General features: G+C 30.2%; 1 protein-coding gene across 1 annotated transcript; it reads left to right on the forward strand.

The window, feature by feature from the left end:
- Positions 1–4,950: 4,950 nt before the first annotated feature.
- Positions 4,951–18,158, forward strand: LOC106685462 (sequestosome-1). The gene is made up of 4 exons (XM_014428150.3): positions 4,951–5,494; positions 10,096–10,209; positions 15,704–15,939; positions 17,881–18,158. Exons 1-4 carry the CDS (start codon positions 5,296–5,298, stop codon positions 17,950–17,952), a joined length of 621 nt encoding a protein of 206 aa, XP_014283636.1. The 5' UTR covers positions 4,951–5,295; the 3' UTR covers positions 17,953–18,158.
- Positions 18,159–19,254: the final 1,096 nt, after the last annotated feature.

Genomic DNA, 19,254 nt, shown 5'->3' on the forward strand with positions numbered 1-19,254 from the left:
ATAACATTCAGTCAGTTGTCTATTTTATTGGCTATACAATGCATGATTTTTAGTTATATTCCTTTAAATCTGGTTTTAATAAATATCATTCACTGCAAAACTATTATCTTCAAAGTTCCTTCTGGTTTAAGATGCACAGTTTTACCATTAATATTTGCAATAATTATAAAGGTTGTCATCTTTCTTAAATTTCTTACGTAACTAATGTATATTTTCATAAGAACCCACAGGGATGACTGTTTCACTGACTCACAGTAAAACTACAGTGAAACAGAAAATAATTATTTGCCACTGCTGGATTCGAACCCAGTTCCTAGGAGTTAGTACGTTAGGCATTATTACATTTTTTTATGCACCATAATGACAAGCATTGGTTTAAATTTTAGAAATAAATTGGAAAAAAGTCAACTTTAGTCTTAGAAATAGTTTAATTTTTCAAAAAAAAAACCATCTTAATTCGTTAGAAAAAAGTTTAATTAGATTTAAAAATATTTTAAATGTAATGTCCAATTTTGGAGAAGATGATGAGGGTTGCGTAAACCAGGGATGGTAGCTTTCAATTAAAGCTATCAACTTGGACAGTCCTGATGAAGCTCTACAAAGTGGGCGAAACATCGGAAAATAAATAGTTGTAAACCATTTTTTGTTTCTCTTTTGATTGCAGCCCTGACCATCTTCTCCATAATTTTAAAAATATTTTAAATTAAATCTGGTTTGGACAAAATTGAATTTTGTTAAAAATTATTATGCTCAAATATAGATATCAAATAGATATTCCATGAATAAATCTCATTAATGTGTTAATTTAGCCATATTAGGGTAACATGATTAATAAAACTATACCAATCAGCTATAAGAATTTTTTCCATTGTTAGTATTTTAAGTATAAAAAAATTGATTTTTTTGTTATTTACTTAGTTATCAGTGTTAATATTATATTATTATAATTATATATATCTATAATTATAAAATAATAAAATGTATCTACCTACCAATTTAAATATGAATACTTCAACTACTTCAACTTTCAATTTTTTTCTAGATCTTATAAGAAAATCCCACCTTTTTCAAACAGGCTGGCCATACTAGGCTGGATGAAAATCTGTGTACAGGTCATTTTTCTTTCCAATTTCTATGACTTTGAATGTAAGACATTATAAAATAGAACTAATTTAAACATATTAATTAATGTAATTATTCTTATTAGTTATATATGTAAATATAATTATTAATGAGAACCTTCAAATAATCTTTAAAAAATATTGATAGTTAATACTGGTAAATGATGTAAAACATTATAATAATAAAAGCTTAGTGAACTTGAAGGTTTGTAGCCCATACCCCCAATCACTGTCTAACTATGCCTTTCCAGTAATACCCATCCAAATTCAAATCTACCAGTTAGTCTTGATGCTATGTATGTATGCTATCTTCCCATCATTGCTTGGGTCTACCTCTCTGACGCCTACCGATCTGCTTATTGTTTACTAACATTTTAGGGATCCATTCATTATTTACCCCTACAACCTTGCACACACATCTTATTCTTCACAATGCTGTCTTGATTATTTCTGCTAGAATAACGGGTGCAGTCTGCGTAGTTCGGCACTGTGTAGCCTTCTTTCTTGCAGTTAACTCATCTTTTTCGGTCCGAATATTTCACGTAATAAATTATTTTTATGTTGTTCTTTTCTTTGTGTAACAGACCACGTTTCACATCAATAAAGAACCATATGAAGGATAATAGTTTTGTCAATTCTAACTTTTAGGTTTTTGGACAGAATTTCGGAATTGAAAAATAAGAATTTATCGCCTTTAACCTCGCCTGTTTTGTTTCTATAATCAATTTAATTTTTCTAGTAATTTATTTAATTTGACAATGAATACTTAAACCTCTTGAACTGTTCAAACGCATTTTCTTCTCTGTCTACGTCACCGATATTGGTGCCATTTTTGCTGCTAACCATACATTTTGTTTTATCCATATTTATCTCGAGAGAAAGTTCCTTACTAGATTTTATACCAGTTGTATTTAGTTTGACAGTATCCTTGTTTTTATCTTACAGTACCAAATCGTCAGCATACCCAAGCACGAAAAGTTTACCTCCTAGAGTGAAACCCTTTTCTGTATGCATCACCTTTCAAATAACATATACTAATACTAAATTAAACAGTGCAAGTGAAAAATAATGGCCTTTTTTTAAAATCCGAATGAACCTTAAGCTTTTCGGACTAATAATTACCAATTCATACTTCATCAAACGTTGCGTTCATGCACATACGTAGTATATTTAGTTACTTCTTTGGTATTCCCATAATCAATTCTGACTGCAATTGAAGATATGAAATACTCTGCATCAGAAAGTCTCGACAATGCCCAATAGATAGGTTGAAGGGTAGATAAGTTGGCAGGAATATTGGCCAGTTTTGCGCGAATTCATCATAAATCCTCGCAGAATGGAAACTTCACTCCGTGAGGTATGTTCTTACACCCACTTAAACCCGTAAAGGGGTTAGTCAGTCCTATAAGTATTTGCTGAAGGTTTTAATGAAAGGACAGAATATGGGAAGTAATAGACTTGCTGAGAAGTCAGAGTGAAATAATAGTCCAAGATACATTTTCAAAAAGAGCACTAGAAAGTACTGATCCACTAACGTCCACTATTACTCACTGCCTTCCAAGAAGGTCAAATTCCTGAAGATTTTTTTTTTTTTTTCTTACTACCAAATTCCTGAAGAGGATACTGACACATGGGTTATTCAAGTTGTGCTAAGTGATCTCTCTGGGCTATTAAATGCCATCAACAGATGCTACCTGTCAGACGCTAGCTTTTAATGGATCAGAAGATTCTATTGTAATCTGTATTGATTCAAATATCATATTTATGAATATTTCAACATATGACATGGTTATTACATTTACAAATCAACAAATGACGTTTGCCAGAGCAAACGTCACAGCTTGAGTGGTGACCAATAGGTAGTAGCAGGGTTGCTGTACTCTCTTCAATCAAAATATACAGCTTTTGGGTGGTCGATAGAATCATAAACCTTTTCGAAATCTATATTAAGTTGTTGAACTATCCCATTGTATTCCAACTTTTTTTGTTATATTTGACGTAATGAAAAAAATAGATCTATAGTTAAACGATTTCGCCTAAACCATATAGATAGTTTCGGAAAATTACCCGAGGTATTTGGAGATTCGACAAGCAGTAAATATTTTCAACGCTTGAAGAAGTTTGTCGGGGGGTGCGGTCAGTAAAGAACAACATAAATAAACAAAACCATATTTATTTATTTTATGCCGACGTTTCGACCTGAGTTTCAGGTCTTCATCAGGGGTTGTGGCGTAGAGGAGGGAAGATTAGTACTGATTCAGTAAGCGTACCCACTCTGCTTGAAAAAAACTACTTGGAAACTACTAGAGTAAATACTAACGCAGTAAATTGTTTAAATTGTACAGTGCAGTGATAATACTACCTGCTTACTTTTTTATAGATTATTACTAGTAGATTAAATCCATGCACTGTTTGGTTACACACTGACTTTGAAGTTAAAAATCAGTGAGCACTTCAGAAACAACCTTATAAAGGGGAATCATTCTGGATCGCCTGATGTTAGTCAGTTCTCAGAAGATGGTGAGCGTTCCCATACTGTAAAATTTACGACTACACCACTAGCTGAGACGTACGTATTTGCAACCTGGAAAATGAAAACGTGCCCTTGCCATGGTTAGAATGTGGTGGTACTCTGTAGATAATATGAAATTGAGAATACGAGGGGTGACCATACTTATTCTCCTGATTATAATTTCTTATTAATTTACCATTCGAAATTGCAGCTTAGGACTATTACCTATCGTATGTGTGTTGCGAGTTTCGGCTTTCTGGGTTCAGGCGGGTTTTAGCAAATTCTTGATTTTCTGGAATCCACGACTTCGTACGTCCCTTGCTGCATCGCTGAATTGTACTCCTCGGACTCTTCAAGAATAAATCCTTTTCGTTTTTCTGATCGTTGAAATTATTTCTTTCCTTCCAGCTATTTCATTAGATCAGATTTTTTTGGGGGGGGGGGAGGGGGAGGGCGGAAACTAGAACTCAACCTAAACACCTAGGAGGCTCTTTTGATCTCCAAAAATACTTTCATGTTTTTCAGCTTTTTACGGTCCATGGTGATTTCGCTCATGAGTACCCCGCATATCTGGTGTTTACTCTATACGGTACTTGCTACCTGTTCGGAAATATTCATCAACGCTCATCTAGAGTGGTGGTACCCTGACCATTTGAGCCACTACTAATGGTCCGAAAAGAGCCCCAGCCCTCTCAGTAACTACAAGTGGTTATCATTCATTTCAGAACTTTGCAGAGGATCCGTATATAATTCTTCATGCTAAGATTGCACTGTTGAAAGATATAATTTTACCTTTCTTCAAATTTCTTAGCCCTAATTGGATGATTTTTGTTTTTTTAATGCCGACATATTTCTCCAAGTACAATAAATTCAAGAAATCCATCAGTATTCATAGAAACCCACACCATGAGTGATTTAGTGAAGTAATATTTAATACTCTTACTACACCTATATAAATTAGATCGGGAGTCCACTGTGATAATAAAGCTATCGCAGCCGTTACGATCCTGTTACCAAATATTTACTGTCATATTATCAGGTTTTGCCTGGTAGCTTAAAAGTACTATCTGCTTATTTGGTAGTACTTTATACAAGCTTATTTATCTATCAGTAATGATACAGTCAAAGTATGATAAAATTATTATTATATATTAATCATTGTAAAGTAAAGTATTTATTTTATTTGTATATATTTGTTCAAAAATCTTTTTGACTTGAGACATTTTTTAGTCAGCTCTTATCGTCCCCCCTCCCAGAGATACCTGAATTTTGCCCTCTCCATTTTGATGGTTTAGTGTGAACTGGTAAATTCTTGACCAATTATAATTGACATATTTTTAAGAATTTAGTCTAAAATCTATAAGATGTCTCTACAATCCTATAGAATAGTGGTTATTGTGTATTCCTGGATTAACTTTGAACTGTATTATCTTCTTATACTACAAATTCAAGCCCTCGAAGGATTATTCTCTTGCAAATATTATTTATAATATTTTTAAGTATTTTATTTTATGTTTTAAGTATTTTTTAGCTCAAAAAAGTTGCCGCGAAAATTTATTTAGTCCTAGTAGTGAAAACAGTTTGGAAACCATTGCTGTAGAAGTGGGGAACTCCAAGGTCAATCCCACTATCAACATTCAGTGTGTTGATAGGGCAGTTATCATGTTGCCGTTTTCATTTAGTCAAAATTGTGCTGCAACAGTGGAGTGTAAAGTTTACTTCACAGCCCCAAATGAAGAAGAAGAAATTCGATGTATCCTACTTAATGGCATGTGCCGTTTCGATTATCTTTATGTTAGACATAAAATCACCGAAATTTTTCCTGCATTGAAAAACTACGATTTCGATTTGCATTGGAGAGGTAAGCTATATGTGGATCACATTCAACAGAAAGAAATCAATTCACGTAATAGCTGAACAAAGAAAAATGGATTTAAGATTATATTTTGAAAAAACATAAAACTATGTATGTATTGGTTATATCAGCCTAGAAACTTTATGTGAGGATGGTCCCTCAACAATTTGAAATCTAAGATATTGTATATTTTGTTCAGGATACTTTAGGAGGAATATAATGATAAATCATATTTTGCTCATTTGAGGATTTATTTCCTTTTGTAAAATGCGGTCTATTTTTTATTTTTATCCCCAATTCTCGAGTTTTGTTTACATAATGATCACGTATGTTTATATGTTAATATTATGTAAATAATTTAAAACAAGCTTTTAGATCCCTGAATTAATCTGTCAACTTAATGAATACATCACTTTTTCTTAAATCCATATGTTTCAATGATAACGTCATCCACTCATGTCTTCAATTAGATCTCCTGTTTATTATGTACATTATCATTATAATGGTCCTATCAGCTTCAAGTATCAGTGTTAAAAATATATAGGTCTTTCCTTTAGTTTTTTTTTGTCCAGTGGATTTATGTATGATTAATTATTTACCTAATTGTTAAGGTGTCCTGTACTGTAATATTCTTCCATTATTTTTATAATTCTACATTTGGTTCATAACCTAGGTCTTATCTAACAGTTCTTTAATTATGAGAGATAGTTGACCGTTGATGATGAATGAGGAGAAGATGGTTGGGGGTGCGGTCAATGAAAAACACAAATAAGTTAATCGTACTTATTTGTGTTTTTCATTAACAGTTCTTTGTTATATGACAGATTAACTGCCAGATAGTTATTCCTCAAATAAATTTTAGAACCAATAATTCATTCTTACAGGGTCATGGTTAGTTATCAAAACACTTGTAGATCATTTATCAATTCCTGAGTAAGAATGTGCAACATTTCCCTCTATCTTGTTTGTTTTTTGCGAAATGATTTTGGTTATTTCATTTAAATTATTTAGATTGATGGTATTATGTTATTAAAAAGAGGAAATCATACCTAACACCATTTCCAGGATTTATATAATTGAAAATTTAATAAATGGAAGTTTTTGTTGGAGACAGAAGGTTTTGAGGCTTGGAGTGGAATAACTGCATTATTTTTAATCAAAGCTGGTAAAAGTAGGTAAGTTCTATTTTTGACAACAAAATTAATAATAATCACTAAATGAACTAGCTATGTAATATTACAGTTTTGTGATATTATCACAGAGTAGCTCCAACGAGGGCAGGATCTGCAACTCGACATGGTGTTCCAGACTGTTATTCAAGATATTTTGATGTTTGCCGTATTGAACTATCCAATATTTTAAACCAGCGTCTCCTTCACTACAACGTTTTTAAAAAACATTTTTTGGTGACTTTTTCTCCTGTTATATTTCAGCCTCTCAACCGATATGATAGTTTAAAATTCTACCTTTTTCCATGGTCCATTAAAAATAAACAGTTGTAAAGTTGATTTGAACATATCTTGGAAGGCCTCCTGACAAATTTAGCCTTATATCATCCTGACAAGGCAATTGCTTACTATTTTTTAAACCACTTGTCATTAGAGATTTTTCCTTTGTTCAGTAAGTTTCTATTTACGGTATTGAAAATTCCATTCCCCTACAAGTGGGCACTGAAATATTTAAAGCCTTTAAATTCAATGGGTTTTCCTTTAATCACTATGATTCTCAGTTCATGTTAAGGCATTTTGTTTATTTGCTTCACCTTTGTTTAATCATTACTAATTGTTACTATATGAACTAAATATAACTTTTCATTTATTAATTTTTTTTCCTCGATATTGTTTGAATAATACTATAGCTTACTTGATAAAAGTTGTGTGAAGTAAAAGTAATAACATACAAAATGTTTATTTATTGTTTTGTATTTTTTCCTTTAGTATTCTTTGGTTTTAAGAATTTTAATTTTTTTTTTCCTAATTGAAACATTTGTCTAACACATTTTTTGTACCTATAATTCCAGTTATTGTGTACAGATGATGTATGTTTATTTATGGTTGCATATATTATTTATGTTATAATTTTACCCCTTCTTCACTGAAGTCCATTGTTATTTGATAAGGAACATAACTCAATTTATTACTTTCACTTACCTACATATAAAATATACAGTCTGAAAATGTGTTATGTTTGTGAAGTATTTTGAATTCATGTTTTCAATGAAAATTCACGCTCTGAGGTTTCCTGACTCCTAACAACCAAGTTTTGGAAAATTGTCTGTGTGGTAGGCCCAGCTAAAAAAAGAAAAGCAGTACATAACTTAAATTACATATTTGATGTGGTTTCATGCCTCAACACAGTACTCCATTGGTTATAATTAAATATTATATTTCTTGATTTATTTTTATTTTCATATATTATTGTTCTTGTTTAGTTTATGTTTAAAAGCAAACTACTTAAAGGATTTTGTGAGCAGAGTTTAGACAAGGAGGTTGCTGTATATGAGTTAAAAGCCTTCTGTCTCAACTTCGGACAGCTTCCTCGTCAAATAATCACAATCTTGAACTTTTTTAACCTTCTTATTTGTAATACTTTCTCTCGATTATATGCGTTAACTCACAAGTTGCTTGTTGTATTTACTGAATAAAAGAATCGCTTACTAATTATGTATTAGGTTTGTCATTTCTTTATTGTAATCTAAGCAATTTGTTGTTTGGGTCCTTCTTTTAGGAAGTGATGTATCTAAAACTCTTTAAAGTGAAATTGTTGTATTCAAAAATTATTTTCCAACTACGTTCAGAGCCATTTGCCTTTTTTCAAGCTGTTATTTCCCTGAAAACAATTCTTTATCCATTCATATCATAATTTAAAGTATAATTTTGTAGAATAATGCTTATATTAAAAACCTTACTATTTGACATTTATAATAGTTGATTCACATTTTTTACTTCTAAAGAGTTTAATTTGAAAATAGTCCAATAACAATAATAAATATTATTAAAATCATGAAGTTACCATTTCGGTGGTCAGTCTAATTTGTAAACCAATAAGTTTGTCAACTTCTCAAACTAGCGCTCATTAAAAGGTTGTTAGCTTGTACGAATTTTGTAATAAATTAAGGTTAATTTTAAAATAAAGTGAATAAGAAAGTATTGATTATTTAGACATGACTTATTGATAATACCATTTATTGATGGTTATGATTTATTTTCTAATAGCATAGTTGATTGTGATTTTAACCATATTTTTCTGGAAGCATCGTGTCCCCAATCAAAAATTTAATGAATAAGACTGTCATCTGGTCTCATTTTATCACAAATATTATGTACATGATTAATTTTCATAGTGACATGCTCATTAGTGTAGCGCATGTCTGTGGGACCAAAAAACAATTTTTTTTCTTGTCCATTTTCTAATTAACCGGTGATATTTTTATATGTCTGCTGTATTCCAAAGTCTAAAAATAATAATTTTAAGTTTTTACCTTTTTTTTACTCCAATGGCAGCTGTTTTTATTTTAGAATACATGTTATTTAGAGTGTTTTTCATTAACTTAAATTATTAAGAACTGATATAACCTAGGTTGATGAAACCAAAAAAAAAAAAATCATTTTATTCAGGAATGTATGGCTTAAATATTCTGTTTTGTACATGTTAAATCAAATTTTGAGCCACAGTAGTTAAAATGACATGTAGATTGAAAATTTTTCAATATTTGAAGGCATATTACTCCAAGAAGGAATCTATTCTCAGGCACAATATTTTGGCGATGTGTAGTGTTTAATGAGGGATTAGTGTGTTGTCAAGGCAAATGCGTAAATTGGGATTTATTTCAAATTTGTATTTTTGGAAGAGGTACCATCTATGGCAATTTTAAATAACGAGGGTGGATTAGCTTAAGATTTTGATAAATAGCAGCTTTCTCAACAAAACAAATTTGAAATAAATCCACATTTACGCACTTACTTTATTTATATTTTAAAAAAGTATATCAACTCTTCGATTGGCTATATTTATTTACAGTATTTCAAAAATTGAAAATTTTTAAAACAACCAATCTTTGACGCATTGCATAAAGATTCTAGCAAAGGCTAGGACCATGTTTAAAAAAGGATTGGCCTCTCAGATATATGCATCAGCTGTGAGGAAAATTATCGGAACAGTCTCAATTTTCTGTATTAAAGTACATCAGATGGGCAATATTTCATCCGATCTGGCCATCATCAAGGAGAATCTTAATTTTAGTACACAGCCTGACTTTGATTTATTCAAATTTGCAGGCTATTATGCACAAGTCAATTTAACGCAGTTAAAATAAACCTATTTATCCCTAAAGCATTTATTAATAATTTCTGTCCTCAATTTTCGTATTTTATCATCATTAATAGTGAGAGTGCTGTGATTAGTTTTGTTATGACAAGTCTCGAACGAGATAATGAAAATATATATGAAACAACTTTGTAATATTTGTTGATATTGATAGCAATCTTCGTTGAATTTCCTCTTCGCTTTCTCATCTCCGAGATTATAATGTGATTTTTTTTGTTTTGTTTTTAGTAATTGAGTTTTATCCTATGTAATTGGTGTAATTTTGTATATTTTTATTTCAGATGAAGAAGGTGATAAAATCAAAATAACTTCAAATGATGACCTTATAATTCTTATAAACAGACACAATAACTCTCGTGTGAAGAAGTTATATGTTACATTAAAAGAGCTAAGAGGTTAGTAAGAATTTGAATTTAAAATATATTTCATATTGTATTATTGTCATATCAATTATGTATAACATATATGATCAATATAATTTGTAAAATGTAATCTGAATTGCTCTTCACTATCTTACTCATTAAAAAAGTAGACATTCTAGCTTTTAGTGCAACAGGAAAGGGAACATTAATAATGGATTTTACATAAAAATTTCATATTGTATTATTGTCATATCAATTATGTATAACATATATGATCAATATAATTTGTAAAATGTAATCTGAATTGCTCTTCACTATCTTACTCATTAAAAAAGTAGACATTCTAGCTTTTAGTGCAACAGGAAAGGGAACATTAATAATGGATTCTACATTAAGGTTTAAAAAGAATGATCAGAATCAGAATGTCTAGAAACAAGCAGAGAAAAAGGACATCTGTACAAAATGTATTCCTTGTTTAAAGGAAAATTATACAGAGGAATTTGGAAAAGGAAAATTTTCAGTTAAAGGATTTGGTTCGAATGTAGAGAAACTCACCCCTCTTTTAATTTTTTTGTATTGAGAAAGAACAGTTTCATCATTTGTATTAGACCTTGTCTGGTTTTTATCAATTCTATGAGTCAAAATAGGAAAACATAAACTACTTGGTACATCTAATTCTTTCTTATCCTTTTTAAAATCGTCTGGACTGATCAGTATGAAATGTATTAGCAACTCAACCCAGAAGAGGAGCTGCTCACAATTTTGTTGTAATTTTAAATATGAAGAAGATGGTCAGGGTTGCATTTAAAAAGAACAAAAATAGTTTACAACTATTTATTATCCGATATATTTTTTTTTAATTCATTGTACCTCATTGTTTTTTTAAAAACAAATGCTTGTTTGACCTCATGGTATGGTTTGTATGTAAGGGATAATTATGATTTGTTCTGGTATTTTTTTTCTTGCTCATGAAGTAATTAAAACATTCTGTAGTATTTAATAATCATAGATTAGATGGTATTAAATTTGAACTGTATTCATTAGTTACAGCTGATAAATTTTTATCAAGATAGTCAGTACAGGATGGAAAAGATCATTGAAACCTTGGTCTAAATGAGCTACTTTTTTAGTAATTAGTATACCAAGCATACCAAATTGATTAGAAAAGATCCCTTTGCCTCTGGAGCTCTTAGGTAAAATAAGAAGCAACAAAAATAATGTAAGAAGTTAGGTTTAGGCTTAGAAGTTAAGTTGATACGGTAAGGTGATTTCAATTTCATTTTCTAATGTATTTTTTAGTTTTAAAGTTTTAAAAACCTAAACATTCAAAAGAAAAAGTAATTAAAGTCAACAAAGTAAATAAACATAAAGTATAAATAATGAAGAAATAAACAGTTAATACACTGTGTTAAAAAATAAGTAGGTACAATAAAAATTTTTTTTACGATTCAGGTTTTAATTTTTGTCCACGTTTTATCTATTAGTGTGTTTGGTACACTGTGAGCCTATTTTTGTCATGATTTTTTTTGTAGTGTCCTATTTATTGTATGAACGGTTTGTCGGAAATGGTAGTAAGAGGGAAAAAGTTTTGTGTCACTAAGTATGTATTCTTAATCGTGGAGAACTATGTTAGTAATATATTTTAATTTTCCTAGGACAGTTGCTTACTATCCTCATATATATGCTTTGAATGACCTCTAATTTCCTGTAGTTAGAGTTGTAGGTATAACTCCAGACAGGAGCAGAATAAGTTTTTATTGGGAGTATTGCTGTTTAATATAGGATTAGTTTGTTTTTTTGGTGATAGCCAAGAACTTATAGTATAGTATTATATATATAGGAAGATGGTCAGGGTTGCGGTCAAAGGAGAAACAAAAATAGTTTACAACTATTTATTTTCCTGTATAGGAAGATGGTCAGGGTTGCGGTCAAAGGAGAAACAAAAATAGTTTACAACTATTTTTGTTTCTCCTTTGACCGCAACTAAACTATTTTTGTTTCTCCTTTGACCGCAACCCTGACCATCTTCCTATACATAAATTTTTACGGTCAACTATATATACATATATACAGTATTATATATTTATTGTAGGGTCATTTCGTTGATGTTTTTAGTTTTATTGCATTTGTTTTGTGTATGCTGTCTGTTACTTAAAGCCATATTGGTGGGTTCTGAATGGATCATGTACAGTCAGCCAGGTTTTTATATTTTTTATGCTTAATGTTGTTATTAAAAAAAAATAATAATTCATGTTCTCTTTCTGGTTTATTTTTTATAGAAAACAAATTTTATTTAGTAGTTAGCTTGTTCAAATACAAATGATGTTTTAATTTTTTACTTTCTGGGTGATTTATTAGTCTTCCTTCTTCATCAATTTATTTTTATCAATTTTACATTCATAAAATATTCCTTCCAACATTCCATTTTCATGTGCTACTTCTTTTTTTATTTTTGTTGTTTTATCTTCTGTTACTTAAATGTTTACAGTAATATCCTTGAATATTTATTGAAAGGTCACTTTTTGTTTGATTTCTAATCAAAATTCTGTTATATTTTAACATTTAACATTGTTCATTTAGTACCTAAGTAATTGTTAATACTAAATCATTGGAATTGACAAAATTTCAATCAAAAATTACATAAAAAGTGACCTTTAAATAACTATTTAGGCATATTAATGCAAAAAAACATTTAACCAAAAGAAAAAAAAATTTGGCAGTCTCGGGACTGGCCGACAGAAGTTTAATTTCTGGAAATGGTATAATGTATTAAAATTTTATTAATAATATTATTCTTTATTTATTCTGGGACAATTCCCTTAAGTATTAAAATTAGTCTTTAGAGTCTTTGAGTAAAATGCAAAATTTTCAAAATAAAAATGATATTATTAACCATAATATAATATAATATAATATGTTAAGTATAATTAACACAATGAATTGGAAAAAAAATAAACAATAATAATTAACAGAATATATAAAATAAAAATAGAACAAATAAAATTAAACCATATATCTTATCATAAATCATTAGGAGACTAACTTCTAATAAAATAAAATGAAAAATAATCAAATATGATTGAACTAAAAATTTTTTACAAAAAAGTCCAATTACTGTTTATATTCATATTTAAAAGTTTAAAAGAATATCAGAAACATCAAATGTAGAGCATACATCAAAAAAAGATAAAAAAAGGAAAAAAAAATCTATCAAATCATAAATCTTAAGGTATATTCTAATAAAATATAATAAAAGGAAAACAAATGAAGTAGTGACGATTATAGATATTATATGACAATTATACATATTTACAGATTCTTTATAAATATTAAAAACATCCAATGACATTTACGTTAAATATTATCTATCTTTTTTTTTTTGTTTTTGCTTTGTTGATATCTGTTACTGCATTCAAAGAGGGGGCTTAGGAATTGAATATTTTGAAAAAGGGTAATATTCTGTGAAAATACAGAAAAATTAGAATACAAAACCAATTTATTTAGTACATATAAATGAAACAGAAAAATTACACATTTAAATACATACATAGGTATGTATGTAAACAAAATATACAAAATGAAAAAAACACATTTACTACTACATAAAGCTAGGGTCAGCCTTTCTTTTGCTAGTTTATAACCGACAATGTTTTTATTGTTTTTTGCAGCTAGAGTTTTATTGGGCAACATTTTAAAATTTAAGCCTGTCTCATCTAAATTATATACCTGCTCTGTTGACAATTCTTTGTTTACTAAGATGTTCCTGAATAAATCGATGAATGTTGTCGCAGCTTCTTGGTTGGCAGATAATTTTTCACCGCTGATAGTAAACTGTTGAATGCCATGCCTTTTTTTCCACCTATGCAACCAGCCCTCACTCACGTGAAAATCTCCTACATTAAGTGATGAATGTAACGATGTAGCTTTGGCTTTGATGAGAGGCCCGTAAAGGGGAGTTCCTTTATCTCTTTCTTGGCAAAACCATAACCAAACCGCTTCATCCAATACCTCCTATGCAGGTGTTCTAAGTCTTTTTTTATTTGTTGGGTCATATGACAACGCACTAAATGAAATTAATTGGTCCCGATTTTTTTTCCAGTCCTTCACAGTAGTAATGCCAACTCCTAAATCACTAGCTACTTTGATAAGTCGCTCACCCTTTTCGATTTTTTCAAGGGCCTCAAGTTTTTCCGCGATAGTAGAAGACTTCCTTTTTTTAGACATCGTATAATGCTTTGATGTTAACACTGTGGAAGATAAGATTGAACTGATTTTTCAAACAACAAGGAGAGAGAAGTGAATCATCTTTCCAGGAAAATAGTTACAAAGTACAGAGGAAACGTCGTATGTAAACAAGGGGTGTTTCTTCTCAGAAATAGTTGGTTTATGCGAGGAGTGATGTTTCAAAAGGTCGGACTATTGAGAGGGATTCTTTCGAAAAAAAGGGTCGGTTTATGAGAGGAGTTGGTATATCGGGGGTCGTTATAAGGGGTTCCACTGTATTTACATTTTTATTTGAAACTTCCAATTGTTATTCTTTGGGAATCGGGTGGACGGAATAATAAACATTTTTGTCTCTTATAGCTTAAGGCAGAAAATATTGGTTCCAGAATGATAATAATTATAATGGAACGGCCATTTCCTAAATCAATTCTAGTAGAAAATTTTTTTATATTGTAATAGGAGACTACGAGATAAAAGGATCTCATTCAATCGGACCAGCATAACCGGGATTGTTTAGCTTTTACTTTAATATTACAATATAAAAATTTTCCTGCTATAATTGAACTACTCCCCACCCCCCACCACTTTTATTCTTGTGTCATGAAATCAATTTATTGCTCTTTAATTTTTTTTCTTGAGTTGTATAATATTGGTAATTAAAGTTTCACTTCAAAAATGGAGGATAAATCAATAATGAAAAAATAATTAGCATCTGCAGATAGAAGACATTCTAAAATGTCAGAAGGAATATTTTACTAATGTAAAATTATTAAAAATAAAAGGTTGAAGTGAGAAACCTAATAAATTACTTAAAGCAAGGAGGTAACAAAATTACTATCCTAATAGTAAAAATTTTCACCTAAGTGGAAAAGTGCTAGTGATTGGCAAAGGGTGAGCTGGAAGCTCTTGTAATTGGGAAATTTGCCTGAACTCAGATTTTGCACTATGATATTATTACTAGTTTGGTTAAAAATATGTGTATGAGAAGTCTTTCTTCAAAATAGACCAGATAAAAAAGAAATATTGTTTTTTGGTTAAAAGAATTAGTTTGAGTGAGGTTTTACCTACCTTTTTGCATGAGTTTACTAGTAGGAAACTTTATTTTTTAAGTTACTGAACATCTTTACATGTCAGTTTTTTCTTTAGTTGAAGTTTATTTTGTGTTTTATAAGGATATTTTCTTCTAATATTTTTCAGATGAACTTTAAAATTTTTAACAAAATTAACTGCTTTTCTTTTCTTTTATTACAAAAATACTAAATTTTTTTTTTTTACAAAAATTAATATTTAGATCATCTTTTAGATAACCTTGCCAACAATCCTGGCGAACTATTAGATAATCCTGTGAGTAACCTGAAAATTAGTGGACCGGTAATACATAATGGAGTAACTTGTGATGGATGCCAGCAGAAACCCTTGCAGGGCTATAGATACAAATGTATAGTCTGCCCTGATTTTGACATATGTATGAATTGTGAAAAATCAGAAAAAATTCACTCTCATCATCCTATGATTAGGTTTCCTGTGCCTTTAACAAGTGTAAGTAGATTTATTATAATGATAAATAAATTATATTAATCCAACTTAAAGGATTGAACATAATACTTTCATATATAGGGTTAATTTTCACAGAAACAGGCATTTGTGAGTCCAAGTTTTCAGAAATGTTAAGAACTTTAATCAACCTAAAAAAAATTGGGAATGCTTTCTTGTACATTTTAGTTAAAATTCACTGTTCATCTTATTAACAACTAATTTATTCATAAAAAAAATAAACGAAAAAGAAATCAGTAGGAGAGGAATATGAAATGATATTTTGAGCTGAAGGTGTTTCAAAATACTCACTGAATACCACTGAGTAATTTAAGCCATTTCTTTAAAACTGCTTGAACCATGCTCTCAAAATTGCTACATACCTACATGCGGACAGACTAAAAAAAAATTGCCTTCTTAGGGGCTATACATTAGTAGGGTAAATAATGAAGTGCTAGAAAAGCTGGAGAATATATGAGAAACATATCCTTTTCCGATATGGCTCTGCTCTCGAATTTACAGGAGACAGGATCACAATGGATATGACTTAATGAAGTAGTGAAGTTTTTCTTAGATATCTTGTTCTGTTTTGAAACTTTCCAATAAGTTGTTATAGAACTGGAAACTGCACATAGTTAAGCATTTTTTTTTATGCTGAATGCTGCTAACCTAGCGATGGTTCTGAGATCAGTCCTATTACCCTGGAGCCCGTATTTGGTTTAAGCCTTAGCTATGCAAAAAGTATAATAAAGGTGGCTTATGGCTTAAAAGCTAAACTATATTGGCTAGATAAAAAACAGCTAAATTTTGAGCTGTTCCTGGATGATCCTGTGGCGACCAAAGTTAAATATTGCTTCAGCTGGAGAGTAGCACTCCAAGGAAAATCAAAGGGGTCTATACAGTTTACTGTTGACTTGATGAACATATGTTCTATTTTAAGCTTATGGTATCACATCTGTGCAAATTGTGTAAAGCTGAGGATGAAATGGTGTACCATATCACATGCTAGTGTGACCTCTTTGTAGGCATGAGGTTTGCACTGTTTGCCTTGGATCACATTATGGACCTCAAACGTTGCGAATTGATCAACCCTATGAGTATAATTAGATTCATAGAATGTACTAATCTTAAGCTTTAACTGGTTAATTATAATATTTTTGAAGCCCAATAGTCCTTATATGTTACAGTGCTTTAAGCCATATTTAATATATATATCATGAGCAACAAGCAAAAAATAATTTGAATTAGTTACTCAGTTTAGCAATAAGGCTTGGAACCTGATGCAGTTTGTTTTGTTATTCACACCCTAGCTAATCTTAAAACTAGCTGAACACACTAGATTATTGAATTAAGAGATTAGTTATTGTTACTGACTATAAAGATAATAGACAGGGACCTAGAAACGCATGAAAAATGGCAAGAAAGCAAACCTAGTGAAATAGCAAATCTGGCTGTGAACTGCGAAAATTCAAAAACAAGAAAAGACAGAATCGTGATAGGAATGCCATGCTTATATTATCATGTGACTATCATTATCTGTCAATTTCAAACAGTTTCATAATTTCTGTGTTCAGAAGTATTTTTACCTTTGACCTATGATAGAAGAATTGATTTGTAATCTTAGCACAGACCTTCTAAAAAATCTTCAAGTTGCTAAAGATCATCCCTGGACAGCTAAAGACATCTATGGATTTTACAAATTTCTTGTATAAAAGAAATATTTCACCTCTAAAAGAACAGTTTCACTTTTAGATAGCTTCATATTTCAGTTTTAAAATTTTCCAAACTCACAGATTGTAAATAGGATGTCACAAATGCTTTGAACATTATCTTCCCTTTCTGTGAGAATACATATTTTATATTCTATAGAGAATGTGCCCCTATATTTATTTCTATATTTAATTATTTTATTTGACTGAAGTACTTAAATGAAAATATTCTTTTCAGGAAAATTTTTTCAGCAGTGAATATGAAAATATAAGAAACAACATAAATGGCATCTTGCAAATGTTTAATTGAAAAATGCTGAGATAGAATTAGGAAAGAAAATTTGCAATAATGTTAGCAACAAAATGAATTTCAATATCAAAAAGTAAAATAATACAACAGGAAATGATTGACTATCTTGTTAAATTGTTATGTATTGCAAATATTTAATTTTATATGTAAATATCTACCAAATATTTTGTTATATTATTTCAATAAATTTTTTATCTATTCTCGTATTTTTCTTGAGCTATAGTTATATCCCTAAACATAGATAAGTTAAATAAATTGAAATGTTGTTGAGTATTATAGAAATTAAGTTTTTATTTCATCTAAGACTTTCAACCGTTTAGCTTCCTTATTGTGTATGTTTTTCTTTTTTAGGTTGTTCATCATGTCGCTGGAAAGAGCAGATATGTAAATGTTATTACTAGTGTTTAACATATTTTTTGTATAAGATGAACCCATCTCATATTATCTCATTTGATATTCAGATGCTATCAAAAATGTAATATCAAACAATTAATTACAAGTTATAATAATGCAAGTTACATTCATATGCATTGTGTACTTCAATATTTTTAAAAGTGCACAATAAAAATTATTGTCACGTTTATTAAAATATAGTAAATTGATCATATTTGAGCACTAATAGAACTCATTTCGTTCAATATTTTCCAAGATACAGTTTTTCAAACACCAATATTTTTTCACAATTAACGAGGAACAAAAATTCGTAAATATATTTCAGCAAATATCATGAAAACTACTATCTTTAGAAAAACAATGATCATAAAGAACTTTATGATGCTTTTAACTAGCTTCAAATTGACCCCTGATAAAAGACTTAGCTTTCAATATTTTCCAAGATTTGGTTTTTCAAGCACCAATATTGTTTTCCAAACAATATCATGATATGAAGGCTCGAAGCAATCCATCAGGATGCCTTTACACAAAATGAATGCCAGTATAGTAGGCAAGAGACCAGATGGGAGGCCAAAAACCAGATGGATAGACATAATCAACAAAGATGATCTGTTCCTTTCATGTCCGCTGCAGTCTAGAATTATTAAATTATTATCCAGTTGAGCCGAGTGTCCCCCAAGGTAGTGCTCTTGGTCTAATTCTCTATACCCTCTTCACCGTTAATATTCCTTCAAAATCCAATACTTTCTTTTCTTCCTTCGCCGAAAATACCGCTATCGTTTTCTCCCACTCAGACCCCTAATCGGCATCCCTAAACCTTCTAAGACAGCTTTCCCTAATTGAGCAATAGTGTAACAACTGGTGCATTAAAGTGAACAAATCAAAATGCAAGCATATCACTTTTACATT

The sequence above is a fragment of the Halyomorpha halys genome, unplaced genomic scaffold (assembly GCF_000696795.3).
Source record: "Halyomorpha halys isolate HHAL.00 unplaced genomic scaffold, Hhal_1.1 Scaffold696.1, whole genome shotgun sequence".
In the NCBI taxonomy this organism is placed as follows: domain Eukaryota; kingdom Metazoa; phylum Arthropoda; class Insecta; order Hemiptera; family Pentatomidae; genus Halyomorpha; species Halyomorpha halys.

Excerpts from the sequence above, each read along its gene's own strand:
- LOC106685462 (XM_014428150.3), top strand. The coding sequence starts at position 5,296 with ATGTTGCCGTTTTCATTTAGTCAAAATTGTGCTGCAACAGTGGAGTGT. Across the intron at positions 5,495-10,095 it reads TTTCGATTTGCATTGGAGAG|ATGAAGAAGGTGATAAAATC; the intron begins GTAAGCTATATG and ends TTTTTATTTCAG. Across the intron at positions 15,940-17,880 it reads TTCCTGTGCCTTTAACAAGT|GAAAATTTTTTCAGCAGTGA; the intron begins GTAAGTAGATTT and ends TATTCTTTTCAG.